The 13,930-nt window shown below is 66.0% G+C and overlaps 1 protein-coding gene across 3 annotated transcripts in view; it reads right to left on the reverse strand.

Moving 5' to 3' along the window:
• The window catches only part of LOC142028473 (adhesion G protein-coupled receptor L1-like), a 30,518-nt gene extending 18,712 nt beyond the window's left edge, over positions 1-11,806 (reverse strand). The window contains exons 1-5 of one of the 3 annotated variants that reach the window (XM_075022305.1): positions 11,726-11,806; positions 9,837-9,955; positions 7,938-8,151; positions 6,891-7,000; positions 3,572-3,589 (exon numbers count right to left, since the gene is read on the reverse strand). In XM_075022305.1, the coding sequence (XP_074878406.1) occupies positions 3,572-3,589; positions 6,891-7,000; positions 7,938-8,151; positions 9,837-9,906 (412 nt within the window). In that variant the 5' untranslated portion in view covers positions 9,907-9,955; positions 11,726-11,806. Of the gene's footprint in view, positions 1-3,571; positions 3,590-6,890; positions 7,001-7,937; positions 8,152-9,836; positions 9,956-10,419; positions 10,551-11,725 lie in introns of those variants that run through there. The other 2 variants (XM_075022304.1, XM_075022306.1) reach the window with 2 other exon arrangements.
• Positions 11,807-13,930: the final 2,124 nt, after the last annotated feature.

Genomic DNA, 13,930 nt, shown 5'->3' on the forward strand with positions numbered 1-13,930 from the left:
CGCACAAGGACCCATATGCGCACGAGGACCTACATGTGCACGAGGACCTGTGTGTATGCGAGGACTTGTGTGCACAAGGACCCCCCCGCACACAAAGGCTGTGAGCGCACAAGGATCCAGGTGTGCACGTGGGCCATGAAGGCATGAGGACCCACATGCACATGAGGGTCGTGAATACACAACGGCCCACACGCACACGAAGACCCAGGTGTGCACGAGAGCCGTCAATGCATGATGACCAACCTGTACATGAGAAACAACACGTGCACGAGGGCTGTGCATATACCAGGACCCACCTGTGCACGAGGCACTGCAAGTGCACCAAGACCCACATGTACACGAGGACTCATGTGTGCACAAGGATCCACCCGTGCACAAGGAACTGTGTGTGCACGAGGACTCGTGACCATGAGGACCCAGGCGTGCACGAGGGCTGTGAACACACGAGGACCCAGGTGTGCACGAGGACCTGTGTGCGCACGAGGACTGTGAACGCACAAGGACCCGTGAATGCACAAGGACCCGTGTGTGCGCACAAGAACCCTCGTGTGTGCACAAGGACCCACGCGTGCACGAGGTCCCGTGAATGCACAAGGACCCACGTGTGTGCACAAGGACCCTCGTCCGCGCACGAGGACCCGCATGTGCACGAGGGCCGTGAATGCACGAGCCCCCCCCCTCCCCGTGCACCCCCTTTCTTTGCCCCCGGGGGTGGGGGGGGCGGGGGGGAGAGGGGCGGGGGGTCCCCGCGGGGGGGGGGGGGGGGGGGGGGCCGGGGGTGGGGGGTAGGGGAGGGGAGACTCACAGGCTCGGGGGGGCCCCGCGGTCCGGGGGGGCGAGGCGGGAGGACCGCGGCCCTGCGGGAGGAGGAGGAGGAGAGAGAGACGTTAGGGGCCCCCCCGCCCCCCGGCCGCGGCCCCGCTCCTGGGGCACCTGTGGGAAGAAGCCGCCGGCCCCGGCCCCCCCCCCCCCGCCGCCCCCCCCACCCCCCGCCCCCCCCCGGCCCCCCACCCCCGCACAGAGAAAGAGAGAGAGACATGGGGGGGGGGCTTCAACCCTGGCTGCGCCGCCGCTGCCCCCCAAGTGCCCTGGCTGCCCCCCCAACTGTCCTGACTGCCCCCAACTACCCCTCCGCTGCCTTAACTGCCCCCCCCTAACTGCCCCCCCGCTGCCTTAACTGCCCCCAACTGCCCTGATTGCTCCCCAACTGCCCCCCAACTGCCCCCCCACTGCCTTAACTGCCCCCAACTGCCCTGACTACCCCCCAATTACCCTAACTGCTTTAACTGCCCCCCAACTGCCCTAACTGCCCCCAAGTGTCCCCCCCAACTACCCCCAGCCACCTAACTGCCCCCCAGCTTCCCTAACTGCCCCCCAACTGCCCTTCCAAATACTCCCTGCCCCCCAAGTACCCCTGACTGCTCCCCCCTCCCCCCCAGGTATCCTGACTACCCCCAAAATGTCCTGGCTGTCCCCCAGCTGCCACTGCTGCCCCCCAAGTGCCCCCCCCAAACAGCCCCAGGCCCCCCCCCGGCCCGAGCTGCCCCAGCCCCCCCAAATTGCCCCAGGGCCCCCCCCGAGCTGCCCCGGCCTGTCCTGCCCCTGGGCTCGGCCAGGGGAATGGGTGGGTTTTTGGTTTGGTTTTTTTTTTGGGGGGGGGGGTGTGTGGATTTTGGGGTGCCTCTGCAGCATCTAGGGGTCTCCACGGCTGGCAGGGGGGAGGGTGGAGGGACAAGGGGAGGTCGCGGGGCTACTGGGTGCCCCCCGGGGCCGCCCCGTCCCCCCTCCCACCAGCCCACTCCCCCCCTCCGTACTTACGGCGTCGCCCCGGGGGGGGCCCCCCCGGCCCCGGGGGGGGGGGCGGGAAGGGGGGGAAGGAGGGGATGGGGGGGAGGGAGGATGTGTCACCCCGGCCTGGCCCCCCCACCCCCCCCAGGCTCTGGGGACACTTTGGGGGTCTCCATGGGTCCTTCAAGGGGACTTGGGGAGTCCCTGGGAGGGGTTGAGGGCACCTTAGGGGGTCCCTGGGGACACTTTGGGGTGTCCTGGTGGGTCTGGGGGTGACCCAAGGGGTCCTAGGGTCCCTCGAGGGGACACTGGGGTCCCCAAAGAGGGTGCCGGCGGGGGCCCCAGAAGGGTTTGGGGGTCTCCAAAGAGAAACTGGGGGGACCCCAGGGTCCCTCAAGGCGACATGGGGAGCCCCAAGGGTGCTGGGGGGTGTCCCAGAAGGTTCTGGGGGCACCCTGAGGGGACCCTGGGGGGGTCTGGGAGGTCCCAGGGCACCCTGGGGTCCATCGAGGGAACCAGGAGGGTCCTGGGGGCCCCTCAGGGGGGTCCCAGAGGGTCCTGGGGACCCCCAAGGGGACACTGGGGGGGCCCAGAGGGATCCAGGGGGCCCTGGGGGACAACATTTATAACTAATTAAGGGGGGGGGGCAATTAACCCCCTCCTGCCCCTGTGCTAACAGGGACCCCCAGCCCAGGGAGAGGGGGAGCGAGGTGGGGGGGGGAGCGAGGGGGGGGGGGTGAGGCTGGGGGCGCGGAACAGGACACAAGGTGGGATTTGGGGGTTCAGGGCAGGATCGGGGGGAACTGGGGGAGGGGGTCAGGTTTGGGGCAAAACTGGGGGAAATTGGGGGTTCTGTGATGTTGGGGTGTGGGGGATTAGGGTGTAGGGGGATGTGGAGGGATTTGAGGGTTCAGGGGGGGATTGGGGGGGTTCAGGGGGGATTTGAGGGTGTCTGGAATGGGTGTCAGGATCGGGGAAGTGGTTTTGGGGGGGCTGGAGGAATTTGGAGGGGTCAGATGGGAGGGTGGGGGGCAGGATGGGGGCACAAGGATTTTGGGGTGCAGACAGGGGGGTTTGAGGGTGCAAGGGGGGACATTGGGATGTGGGGAGCAGGAGCGGGGGGAATGAGGCTGACAGGTTTTGGGGGGCAGGATCAGGGGAACGGGGACAGGATTTGGGGCAAAAATAGGGGATTTGGGGGTGGAGGACTGGTGGGATGGGGGGTCAGGTTTGGGGTAAGGATGGGGGATTTTGGGGTGCAGTGTCAATAAGATGGGGGTCAGGATTTGGGGTTGGGTTAGGGGAATTTGGGGGTGCAGGATCGATGGGATGGGGGGCCAGATTTGGGCTGAAGATGGAAGATTTGGGGACTCAGGATCAGCAGGATTTGGGGCCAGTTTAGGGGATTTTGGGGTGCAGGTCAGTAGGGGGTCAGGATTTGGGGCCAGTTTAGGGGATTTTGGGGTACAGGATTGGTCAGGATTTAAGGGGGTTGGGGGATTTAAGGGGGTTGGGGGATTTTGGGGTGCAGCATCTATAGTACAGGGGAGTCAGGATTTGGGGTGAAAAAAGGGGATTTTGGGGTGCAGGAGCAGGGCGGAACAGGGCTCAGGGATGCTGGGCCAGGGGGGGTATTGGGGGTGTTTGGTGGGGGTGTTGGGGGCTCAGAGGGGTCCGGGGGGGTCCAGAGGAGCTTGGGGGGGTCAGAAGGGTTTTGGGGGGGTTCTGGGGGGGTTTTGGGGGGCCGGGTGGTCCCAGGGGCCGGAGCGAAGGGTCGTGTTACCTTTTTGTTCCACTTCTACTTTTAGCACCGGAAGAAAAGGCAGGAGGAGAGAGCGGGGGAAGGGAGGGAGGGAAGGGGGGTGGGGGGGGGACAAGGGGGTGCGGGGGGGGGGGATGGGGACACACGGGCGGGGGGAGGGGGGGCGAGAGAGGAGACAAAGAGAAAAGAGATTAAATGGCTTCGGCCCCCCCAGCCCCGGCCCCGCTGCTTGGGGGGGCCCCGGGGGGGGGCTCGGGGGGGCCCTGGGGGGGGGGGTGACAGCCCCCCCCCCACACCTTGGGGACAGCGGGGAGCCCCTGTGCGCCCCCCACCCCCGGCCCCCTGGGGCACCCGGGGTCCCTGCACCCCACTTTTGGGGTCCCTGAGCCCATTTTGGGGGTCCCTGTGCCCCCCCTCCCCACCCAGGGGTTTTGGGTGCCCCCGGGGGGAAGGACGGACGCACACGGAGTGGGGGGATGATGACACACAGATGGACAAATGAAAGGATGGGCGGACAGATAAAGGATGTGTGAGAGGATGGACAGAGAGATGGCAGAGAGGAGGAATGGATGGACAGACGGATGGGGGAATGAAGAAACAGACAGATAAAAGGACAGACGGACAGACACTTGGAAGGATGAGTGGGAGAACTGGCAGAGGGATGGACAGACAGACACATGGATAGGTGAAAGGCTGGGAGAGAGGACAGACAGAGGGACGGGGAAAGGGGAAAGGAGAGGACAGCTAGACGGATGGATAAAAGGAAGCTGAATGGACAGACAGATGGACAAAAGGCTAGACAGAGGGATGGAAAAAGGGCCGAGTAGAAGGAGGGACAGACAGACAGACAGCTGGGGGGAGAGAAGAACCAATAGAAGAAGGGACAGACAGACGGACAAACCCACAGATGAAAAGACAGACAGAGGGATGGATGGAGATGATGGACGGATGGGGGACTAGAGATGATGAACAGACGGACAGACAGACAGACAGGGGGCTGGAGGGGGCACAGGGCTCCGCCCCCGCACTCCTGACCCCAGCTCTGGTGGGGGTGGGGGGTTGGGTCCCCCCCCCAGGCCCCCCACCCGCCCCCCCCAGCCCTGGAGGAAGGAAGTGAAGGAGAGAGAGAGACGGCGGCGACAGGGGGGGAGGGGCTCTGCCCCACGGCAGCGATGGGGGGCTCTGCCCCACGGCGGGGCTCTGCCCCACGGCGCAGACCTGCAAAGGAAGAGGGCGCCCGCACCCCCGCCCCACACCTCCCCCTGCCCCACGCCCCCCCCCACTCCGCCCCACACCTCCCACAGCCCCCCCCCCCCAAGCCCCACGGCACTGTGGCACATGGCACCGGAGGGGACGGGGTGGCCGGCGTGGGGGAGCGGGCGCTGGGCGTGTTCAGGCGTGTGCTTGGCGTGGGGGGGGCGGGACAGGCCAGCACGCAGCAGGCGTGTGCTTAGCATGTGCACTGGGCATGCGTCATGTGGATTATTATGTGCCAGGCGTGTGCTTAGCATGCGCTAGGCATGTTCACTGTGTGCCAGCAAGCGCAAGACACCACCTCCACGTACACAGGCACACGCTTAGCATGTGCTAACATGCCTAGCATGTCTTTGGCATGTACAAGTGTGCTGCAGATGTGTTTAGCATGTACTGGCACGTGCCAGGCATGTGTGTGCACTTGTACTTAACGTGCTAGTTCCCAACAAACATGTTTAGCATGTAAAAGTGTACCCCAGGCACTCAGGTAGTGTGCTGGTGTGCTTAGCATGCGCTGACTTGCACCAGGCGTGCACTTAGCACGTGCTTAGCATATACAGGGCTCTGCTTAATACATGCCAGCTTGCGCCAGGCATGTATTTAGCATGTACAGGCTTGCTTAGCATGTGTGGGGCTTAATTAGCACACACCAGCTTACACAAGGCGTGCATTTAGCATGTACTGTGTGTTTAGCATGTACTTAGTGTGTGCACGTCAGCTTAATACACACCAGCTTGCACCAGGCATGTATATAGCACGTATGGTGTGCTTAGCACGTGCAAGGCTTCCTTGGTACACACTAGCTTGCACCAGGTGTGTATTTGGCATGTAGGGGTGTGCTCAGCATGTGCTTAGCGTGCGTGAGCATGCCCAGCGTGTGCTTAGTGTGTGCCAGGTGCCGTCCCCATGTGTCCTGGTGCCACGTGTCCCAGTGCCGGGGGCTCCGGCGCTCTCCCTTTGGCGGCTTCAGCGGCGGCTGCAAAGCAAACGGGGGGGTGAGGAGGGTGGGGTGGGGGTGGGGTTCCCGCGACGGCGCCTGGGGAGAGATGGGACCGACCCCCCCGCGGGGACGGACCCCCCCAGGGGGTGACACAGGGGACGGAGCCCCCAAATGGGCCCCCTAAGTGGGGGGAGGGAGGGAGAGAGCCCCACGGGGGGCCCTGGGGGTCACAGCCCCCCCAAACCAAGGGGACACAGGGGTCAAACCCCAAGTCAGGGGGACATGGCAGGGGGATCTCCACAAACGGGGGGACATGGGAGGTCAGGCCCCAATTTTGGTGGATACACACAGGGTTTGAGGACCCCAAAGAGGGGGGGCACTGAGGGCCAGACCCCCCCAGATGGGGGGAGGGAGGCTGCACCCCCAACTCTAGGGGGAGGGGAGGACTTGGCAGCCCCCACATACGGGTGGGGCCACAGAAGTCCCTGGCAGCGCCGCCCCCACCTCTACCTGGGGGCTCCCACAATGCCCTGCGGCACAGCTGGGGCGGGGGGGGGGGTTGTGGGCATCCCCCCACCTCTAAAAGGCCCATGGGCCTGGGGGGACTACGACAGCACTTCCTGTTATGCTCTGTCTATGGGGGGGGCCCCTGCCCCCCCCAAGTTCCATTTCCCTCCCCAGGCTGGGACACAAACCTCCCCCCCCAGGTGAGGACCCAGGCATCCGGGTGCCCCCAGGGTTGGGGGGGGGCTGTGGCAGGGGCGGGGGGCACAAAGGAGGTGGCCCTGGGGCAGAGGGGGGGACTGGGGGGCACAGTGGGGCTGGGGGTGCCGTGGGTGCTATGGGGCTGGATGATGTGAGCGATGCGAGTGCTGTGGGTGCTGCAGGTGCTATGGGGTGCTGTGGGGCAGGACTCCCTGTAGGGCGCACAAGGCCCGCTGCACCTCCAGGAACTTGGGGGTGCCGGGATGGGGGTCCTGTGGGTGCTGTGGGGCTGGGCGGGAATGCTGTGGGGCTGGACTCCCTGTGGGGTGTACAGGCTCACTGCACCTCCAGGTACTTGGGGGTGCCAGGACTGGGGACGCTGTGGGGCGGGGATGCTGTGGGGCGGGGCGGGGCAGGGGGACGCCGTGGGGCAGGACTCACTGTAGGGCACGCAGTCGTACTGCACCTCCAGGTACTTGTAGGTCCCTGGGCAGGGGTCGGGGAAGGCGTCGGAGCCGGCCACCACCACGCACTGCGTCCGGTTGTTGCACCTGCGCGGGGACAGGAGATGTGTGACGTGGCGCTGGGGACACGACACAGGACAGAGGTGGGGACTTGGGCCCAGGGGACATCTCACGTGGTCAGGGGATGTGGGGACACGGGGATGTGGGGGACATGGCAGATGTCCCTGGGGGGGGACAGCTTGTGCCGTGGGGACATGGGGATGTCCCTGCGCCATCTCCATTGCGTCCCTGTGTCCCCACACCAGCCCGTGTCATTGTGTCGTCCTCACGCTGTCCCCATGTCCCTGTACCACCCTGCATCAGCCTGTGTCCCTGTGCCACTCAGTGTCCCTGTCGCTGCACTGTCCTATGTCCCTGTGCCACCCTGCGCTGTCCCGTCCCCATGCCACCCCCAAGTCCCCATGATGTCCCCAAGTCATCCCCATGTCCCCAGTCCCCACGCTGCCCCAAGGCCCTGTGTCACCCTGCACCTACCTGTGTTGCCATGGCCCCACGCCTCCCCAATGTCCCCTTATCACAGTGCTGTCCCATGTCCCCACACCTCCTACTTGTCCCTGTATCTCCTACATGTCACCATGTTGCCAGGTCCCCAAGCCTCACCCGTATCCTCATGTCCCCACACCTCCTACGTGTCCCCAGGTCTCCTACACGTCACCATGTTGCCAGGTCCCCAAGCCTCACCCATATCCTCATGTCCCCACACCTCCTACGCATCTCCGCACCTCCTCCATGTCCCATGTCCCCTACCCATCCAGGTCCCCGTGCCTCCTACCTGTCCCCAAGTCCCCATCCTCCTCCACGTCCCCAGGTCCCCTACACATCCCCATGCCTCCTACCTGTTCCCAAGTCCCCATCCTCCTACCTGTCCCCAAGTCCCCTACACATGTCCATATCCCCTACCTGTCCCTATGTCCCCACACCTCCTACGTGTCCCCACGTCCACAGAGTGTCCCCCCCGCCCCACCTCTGGGCCATGATCTTGAAGGCGTCGGGCAGGTAGCACTGGACGTTCTCCATCTGGAAGGGGTCGGCGTCGCAGATCTTGTCGTCGGTGCGCCCGTAGTTGGCGTTTTCCACCATCACCACGTCGCTGCCCGGGCACCGCAGCTCGATGGGGTACCCCTCGCACGCCAGCTCCCGCCGCACCAGCCCGAAGGGTAGCCCGGCCCGGCTCAGCCCTGCGGGGGGCACGCCTGGGTCCCTGCACGCCCCATGGCCGCGCCAACGGCCCCCCCACCCCACCGCTGTGCCCCGGGCGCCTGGGTCCCCCCTAGCTCAGATGCCTGGGGACCTGCACATCCCACGGTTGCGCCAGTGGCCCCCCAGGCCCCCCCTAGTTCACGCGTCTGGGGCCCTGCACACCCCACGCCCCCCTGCTCCGCCAATGGCTGGCCCCCCCGGGGTTCAGGGTGCCTGGGACCCCCCTAACTTGCACGTCTGGGTCCTCTGCGTGTCTGGGTCCCTCCTGCCCCGAATGCCTGGGTCCCCCAAGCGCCTGGGTCCTCCCTGGCCTGGACACCTGAGTGCCCCAAGCTCCTGGGTCCCCTAAGCTTCAGGCTCCCCCCTGGCCTGGACACCTAGGTCCCCCCAGTCCTGAACACCTGGGTCCCCTTATGCCCTGGGTCCCCCCAGTCCTGGACACCTGCGTCCCCCCTGGTCTGGACATTTCTGTCCCCTTGTGCCCTGGATCCCCCCAATCCTGGACACCTGGGTCCCCTTATGGCCTGGGTCCCCCCAGTCTTGGACACCTGGGTATCCCATTCTCCAGGACACCTGGGTCCCCTTGTGCCATGGGTCACCCCCATCCTGGACACCTGGGTCCCTCTTGTTTCAGGGTCCCTCCCACCTCAGACACCAAGGTCCCCCACTCTCCAGGATGCCTGCCCCCCGCCCCCCAACCCTGGGAGAACATCTCCATGCACACGTTTGTGCAAGGCTTCTTCAGCCCACTGTGCACATGTGGGGGGGGCAGGTGTGCTGTGCACACACATGTGCAGTGCCGCAGGGAGAAGATAGCAGCTCTGGCCCTTGCATGAGCATTGTACGAGCGTTGCACGCCCCTTGTAGACCCTGGCACAGGCTTTGCATGCCCCTCGCACAAGCCTGCACACCTCTTGCATAAGCCTTGCGTGCTGCTTGCTCAAGCCTCATACAAGTTTTGCACGAGTGTTGCAGGCCGCTTGCACAAGCCTTTGTACCCCTCGCATGGGCTGTGCACAAGCATTGCACAGGTCTCCCAGACCCCTCACATGGGCATCGCACGCCCCTTGCACAAGCCTATACACCTCTCACACGGGCATTAAGTTACCCTCACGTGGGCCTCACACTGGCTTTGCACGCTGCTTGCATGGGCCTTACGCAGGCCTTGCACAGATGTGCGCCCCTCACACAAGCCTTGCACGAGCCCATCCACCTCTTGTATGTTGTATAGGCCTTGCACGAGCCTTGTACACCCCTTGCACAAGCCTTACACAAGTCTGTGTACTTGCTCAGGTATTAAATAGGCCATGCACACCTTTTGCACACTCCTTGCACAAGCCAGCTGGAACAGGCCTTGTATGAGTCTGTGCACCTCTTGCATGAGCCTTGCACAAGTCTGCGTGCCTCTTGACCAGGCATTATATAGGCCTTGCACAAGCCTTGCACACCCCTTGCACAAGCTAGCTAGAATGAGTCTTGGACAAGTCTTTGCACCTCTTGCACACCCAGGGGACCCATGCATCCGGGCACCTCCCAGGCCCCCCCCCGAGAGACCCAAGAGTCCGGACACCCCCCTCCCCCCAGCAGACCCCAGCATCTAGGTGCCCCCCACTCCCACCCAAGAGGACCCAGGCATTCGGGTGCCCCCCCCATGGGTGCCTACCTTGGGTGGCGGAGGTGACGAGGACAGCGGTGACGAGGAGGCTGCGCAGGGCGGGGGCGGGGCGGGCCATGGCGGGGGAGGGGCGCTGCCAGCCCCCCACAGCCTCACCGGGCACCGACCTGCGAGAGAAAAGGAGGGGGGGGTGTCAAGGGGGGAGGACCCAGACATCCAGGGCTGCCCAGCCCCTCCCCACCCCCCAAACCGCAGGGGAACCCCAGCTTCCGGGGGCTGCAGGGCGGGGGGGATCAAGACGCCATTGGGGGGGGGGGGTCCCAGTGATTAACAGAGGGATTAAACAACTCCACCAGATGCGGGGGGGGGGGGAGGACCCAGGCATCCGGGCCAACCCCCCCCTCCCCGATCCAGACTGTACCCAGGCGTCGGAGCCCCCCCCCCTTCACCCCCCCCTTAATCCGCGGCTCAGCAGCCCCTGGAGGGGGGGTTAAAGCCGATTACGGCCCAGAGCCCCCCCCCCCCTCAGCTAGAGGAAAGACCCAGGCCTCCAGGAGCCCCCCCGACCCCCCCGCAGGGAACCCAGACGTCCTGGTGTCGTGTCGTCCCCCCCCCGCCCCACCGCGCTCACCCCGTGCGGGGGATGGGGCCGCGGTGCATTGTGGGAAGCTCAGCCCCGGCCGGGCAGCTCCCATCCGGCGCGTTGCCAGGGAGACGGCGGCGCGGTGCATTGTGGGAAACTCACCAGCCGCCCCCCCCCCCCCGCTTCCCCCCCCCCGGCGGTTGATTGGGGGAGGCCGCGGGGCATTGTGGGAAGCAACCGGGGGAGGGGGGGGGGGTCCGCACCACCTTCCCAGCATGCCTTGCACGCCGCCATCGCCCCCCCCGGGGGGACCCAGGCATCCGGGGGGGGGACCCAGGAGTCCGGGCCCCCCCCCCATCACCCCCCCCAGGGGACCCGCCCCAGCTCATGGGGAAACTGAGGCACAAGGTGCCATGGGGGGGGGGCTGCCCCCCCCCTCCCCCCTGCCGCCTGGGTCCTTGGCAGGGGCCTCAGCGGGGGGCGGGGGGGGCACCCCCTACCCCGTGCCTCAGTTTCCCTGGGGGGGGCAACCAGACACCCCCCCCGAATAATAAGGGGGGGCTGCACCCCCCCCAGCAACCCAGATGCCTGGGTCCCCAGTGGGGGGGGGAGGAGCAATTTGGAGGGGCGATGCTCCCCAACAACGGGGGGGTGGGGGGGGCAATCAGAGCACGGTGCCGACAGTCCCCCCCCCACTGCACAGACCCCCCCCATTTTCATGCTCCCTCCCAGTTTGCACGGGTCCCCGCCCTATTCCACAGCCCCCCGTTATTGCTTAGGGCCCCCCCCAATTACACGATGGCCCCCACTTATTGCACAGACCCCCCCAATCACACGGACCCCCCCCCTTATTGCACAGACCCCCCCCCCCTTATTGCACGGGGCTCCCCGGTTTGCACAGCCCCCCGCCCTGTTGCACAGCCCCCCCCGTTTGCACGCCGCCCCCCGCATTGCACGACCCCCCCCGTTTTGCACAAGGCCGCCCCCCCCTAATTGCACAGACCCCCCCCCCCGTCAGCATTGCACGCCCCCCCCCCCCAGGTTTGCACGGATCCCCGCCGCCATTGCACGGCCCTCCCCGCTTAGCACAGCCCCCCCGCTTTTCAGACACCCCCCCTCCCATTTTGCACAGGGCCCCTCTCACTTCACGCCCCCCCCCCCATATTGCACGGTGCCCCCCCAGTTTGCACAGCACTCCCCCCCCTCCATTGCACGGCGCTCCCCCCTCATTGCACAGACCCCCCCCTCAGTTTGCACAGCACCCCCCCAGCATCGCACGACCCCCCCCGATTTTGCACAGCGCCCCCCCCCGCATTGCACAGACCCCCCCCCCCCCCCCCATTTCTCCCCGTACCTGCGGGGGCGCGCGGGCCCGGGGGGGCAGCTCCATGCGGCGCGCGGCGCGGGCGGTGCGGGCGGCGCGAGCCCCCCCCCTCCCCTCCCCTCCGCCCCCCGCCCCCCGCCGGCAGCGCCCCCCCGCGGCGCGCGCCCGCCCCGCCCCGCCCGGCCCCGCCCCTCTCTCCCCCCCTAAACCCCCCCCCTCCCGCCTGTCAGTCACCGCGGGGGCGGCGGGGAAAAACGAAAAAAAAAAAAAAAAAAAAAAAAAGAAAAAAAAGGGGGGGGGGTTGAGCGTGAGGAGACGTTAATGGGGGCGGGGGGAGCGTGTGAGGGACTGAGAAAGAGCGGGAACGGTCTGAGGTACCGGTAATGAGAGAGTTTTGTGTGAGGGGCTAAAAAAGGGCGGGAACCGTGTGAGGAACCGGTAACCGGTGTGTGTGGGGGGGGGGGGGGGTAACGGACACCGTGTGAGGGACCGAAAAAAGGGCGGGAAATGTCTGAGGAGCCGGTAATGGGAGAATCTCGTCTGAAGGGTTGGTAATGAGGGGGAAGGGTACCGGTAATGGGAGAGTTTTGTGTGAGGGATCGAAAAAAGGGCGGGAAGAGTGTGAGGAGCCGTTAACCGGAGGGGGGCGCAACGGACACCGTGTGAGGGACCGGAAAAAATGGCGGGAAGAGTGTGAGGATCTGGTAAAGGGGGGGGGGGTCGTCTGAGGGACCAGTAATGTGGTGGGAAGTGAGTTGAGGGGCCGGTAACGAGGGGGGGGACACGACACACTGTGTGAAGGACCGAAAAAGGGCGGGAATCCTGTGAGGGGCCGGTAATTGGGGGGGGGGGGATTGTGTGAGGGGGTGATGGTGGCAGGGGATCAGTACCTGGTGGAGGTGGGTCGGGGTCCTGGTGACAGTGAGGGGCTGGGGGTGGCTGCCCCCTCCTTCCCACCCCGAGGGTGCCCGGAGGGAACGGGGGGGGGGAACCGGGAAGGGGGGGGCAGAGTGGTCGCCCCCACACACACACACACACCCCGGGCGTAAAACCCGGACTGGATTCATCCCGGGCACGGACCGGGGGTAAAACCCGGCCTAGGGGGGTAAAACCCGGCCTGGGTTGTTCCTGGGAATGGACTGGGGGGTAAAACCCGGCCTGGATCCCAAAGGGCGAGGGAGCCCGAGGCTCATTAGGCCAATTAACCAGGGGGCGGGGGCCATTCCCTGCTAATGAGTAATTAAAGGCAACCAGTGCAGCAGGAGCCCTGTTAATAACTGTAATTAGCACTAGAGCTACTTAGCATATGTTAATGAGTTGGGGTAATTAAGCAGCAGGCTGATGATGAGCTCATTAATTGAAGAGGGGGTAGAATTAATTACAGGGCTCGTTAAGGCACAGGGGACAGAGCCCTGCTGACGAGCTTGGCTTAATTAAGGGAGGGGCAGGTTAATTAACGGGGCTTGTGGTGTGTCTCGGGCAGGGGAGGTGGCGGCCCTAGTGCAAGGGCAGAGCACGAGGCTGCGTGTGCAAGGCCCGCCCTCCCCCGTGCAAGGGCCCCCGCGCACGCGCAGGGCGCCGCCTGCGCACGAGGCGGCGCGTGCACGGAGCCCGCCGCGAGGCCGCGGCGCTCCCGCAGGGCGCATGCGCGCCGGGGCTCAGGCGCAGGTGGGCGGGGACGCTCTTTTCGTCCCGCCCCCTCGCCTTTCCCATTGGCGGGGGTTAAAGGAGGTGTGGGGCGGGGCTTGGGCCGTGAGGGCCGGAACCGGGGCTGGGGAGCCCCGCCCACTTCCGGGGCCTGTTCCCGGATGGGGTGGTGCGGCCGTGCGGTGAGGTCCGGGCCCGCCCCCCGGGGCTACCGGAAACCCTCCGGAAGTGATAGACAACGCCCCCCCGGGCTACCGGGACCCCCAGTGGGGCTTCCGATCTCTCTCCCCGGTTGACAGCCTCTCCCCGGGGCTACCAAGGCTCTCCCCCGGGTGGCAGCCCCTTCACCGGGGCTACCGGGACCCCCTCCCGGGGACTACGGCCCCTGTCTCGCCTCGTCCCGCCCCCCTGCCAATCTCTCTCCAAGCTCCTCCCACCGCGTGTCAATCTTCTGGCCCCGCCTACCTCGCCGCTTGACCACGCCCCATTCTCCTGGCCTCACCTACAGCCCCGCTTGTTCCCGCCCCTCCCGGCCGAAGCCCCGCCCCTCCGCAGCCCCCGGGTTCTATTTTTATCCAGGTACAGCCA

This window comes from Buteo buteo, unplaced genomic scaffold (assembly GCF_964188355.1).
Source record: "Buteo buteo unplaced genomic scaffold, bButBut1.hap1.1 HAP1_SCAFFOLD_442, whole genome shotgun sequence".
In the NCBI taxonomy this organism is placed as follows: domain Eukaryota; kingdom Metazoa; phylum Chordata; class Aves; order Accipitriformes; family Accipitridae; genus Buteo; species Buteo buteo.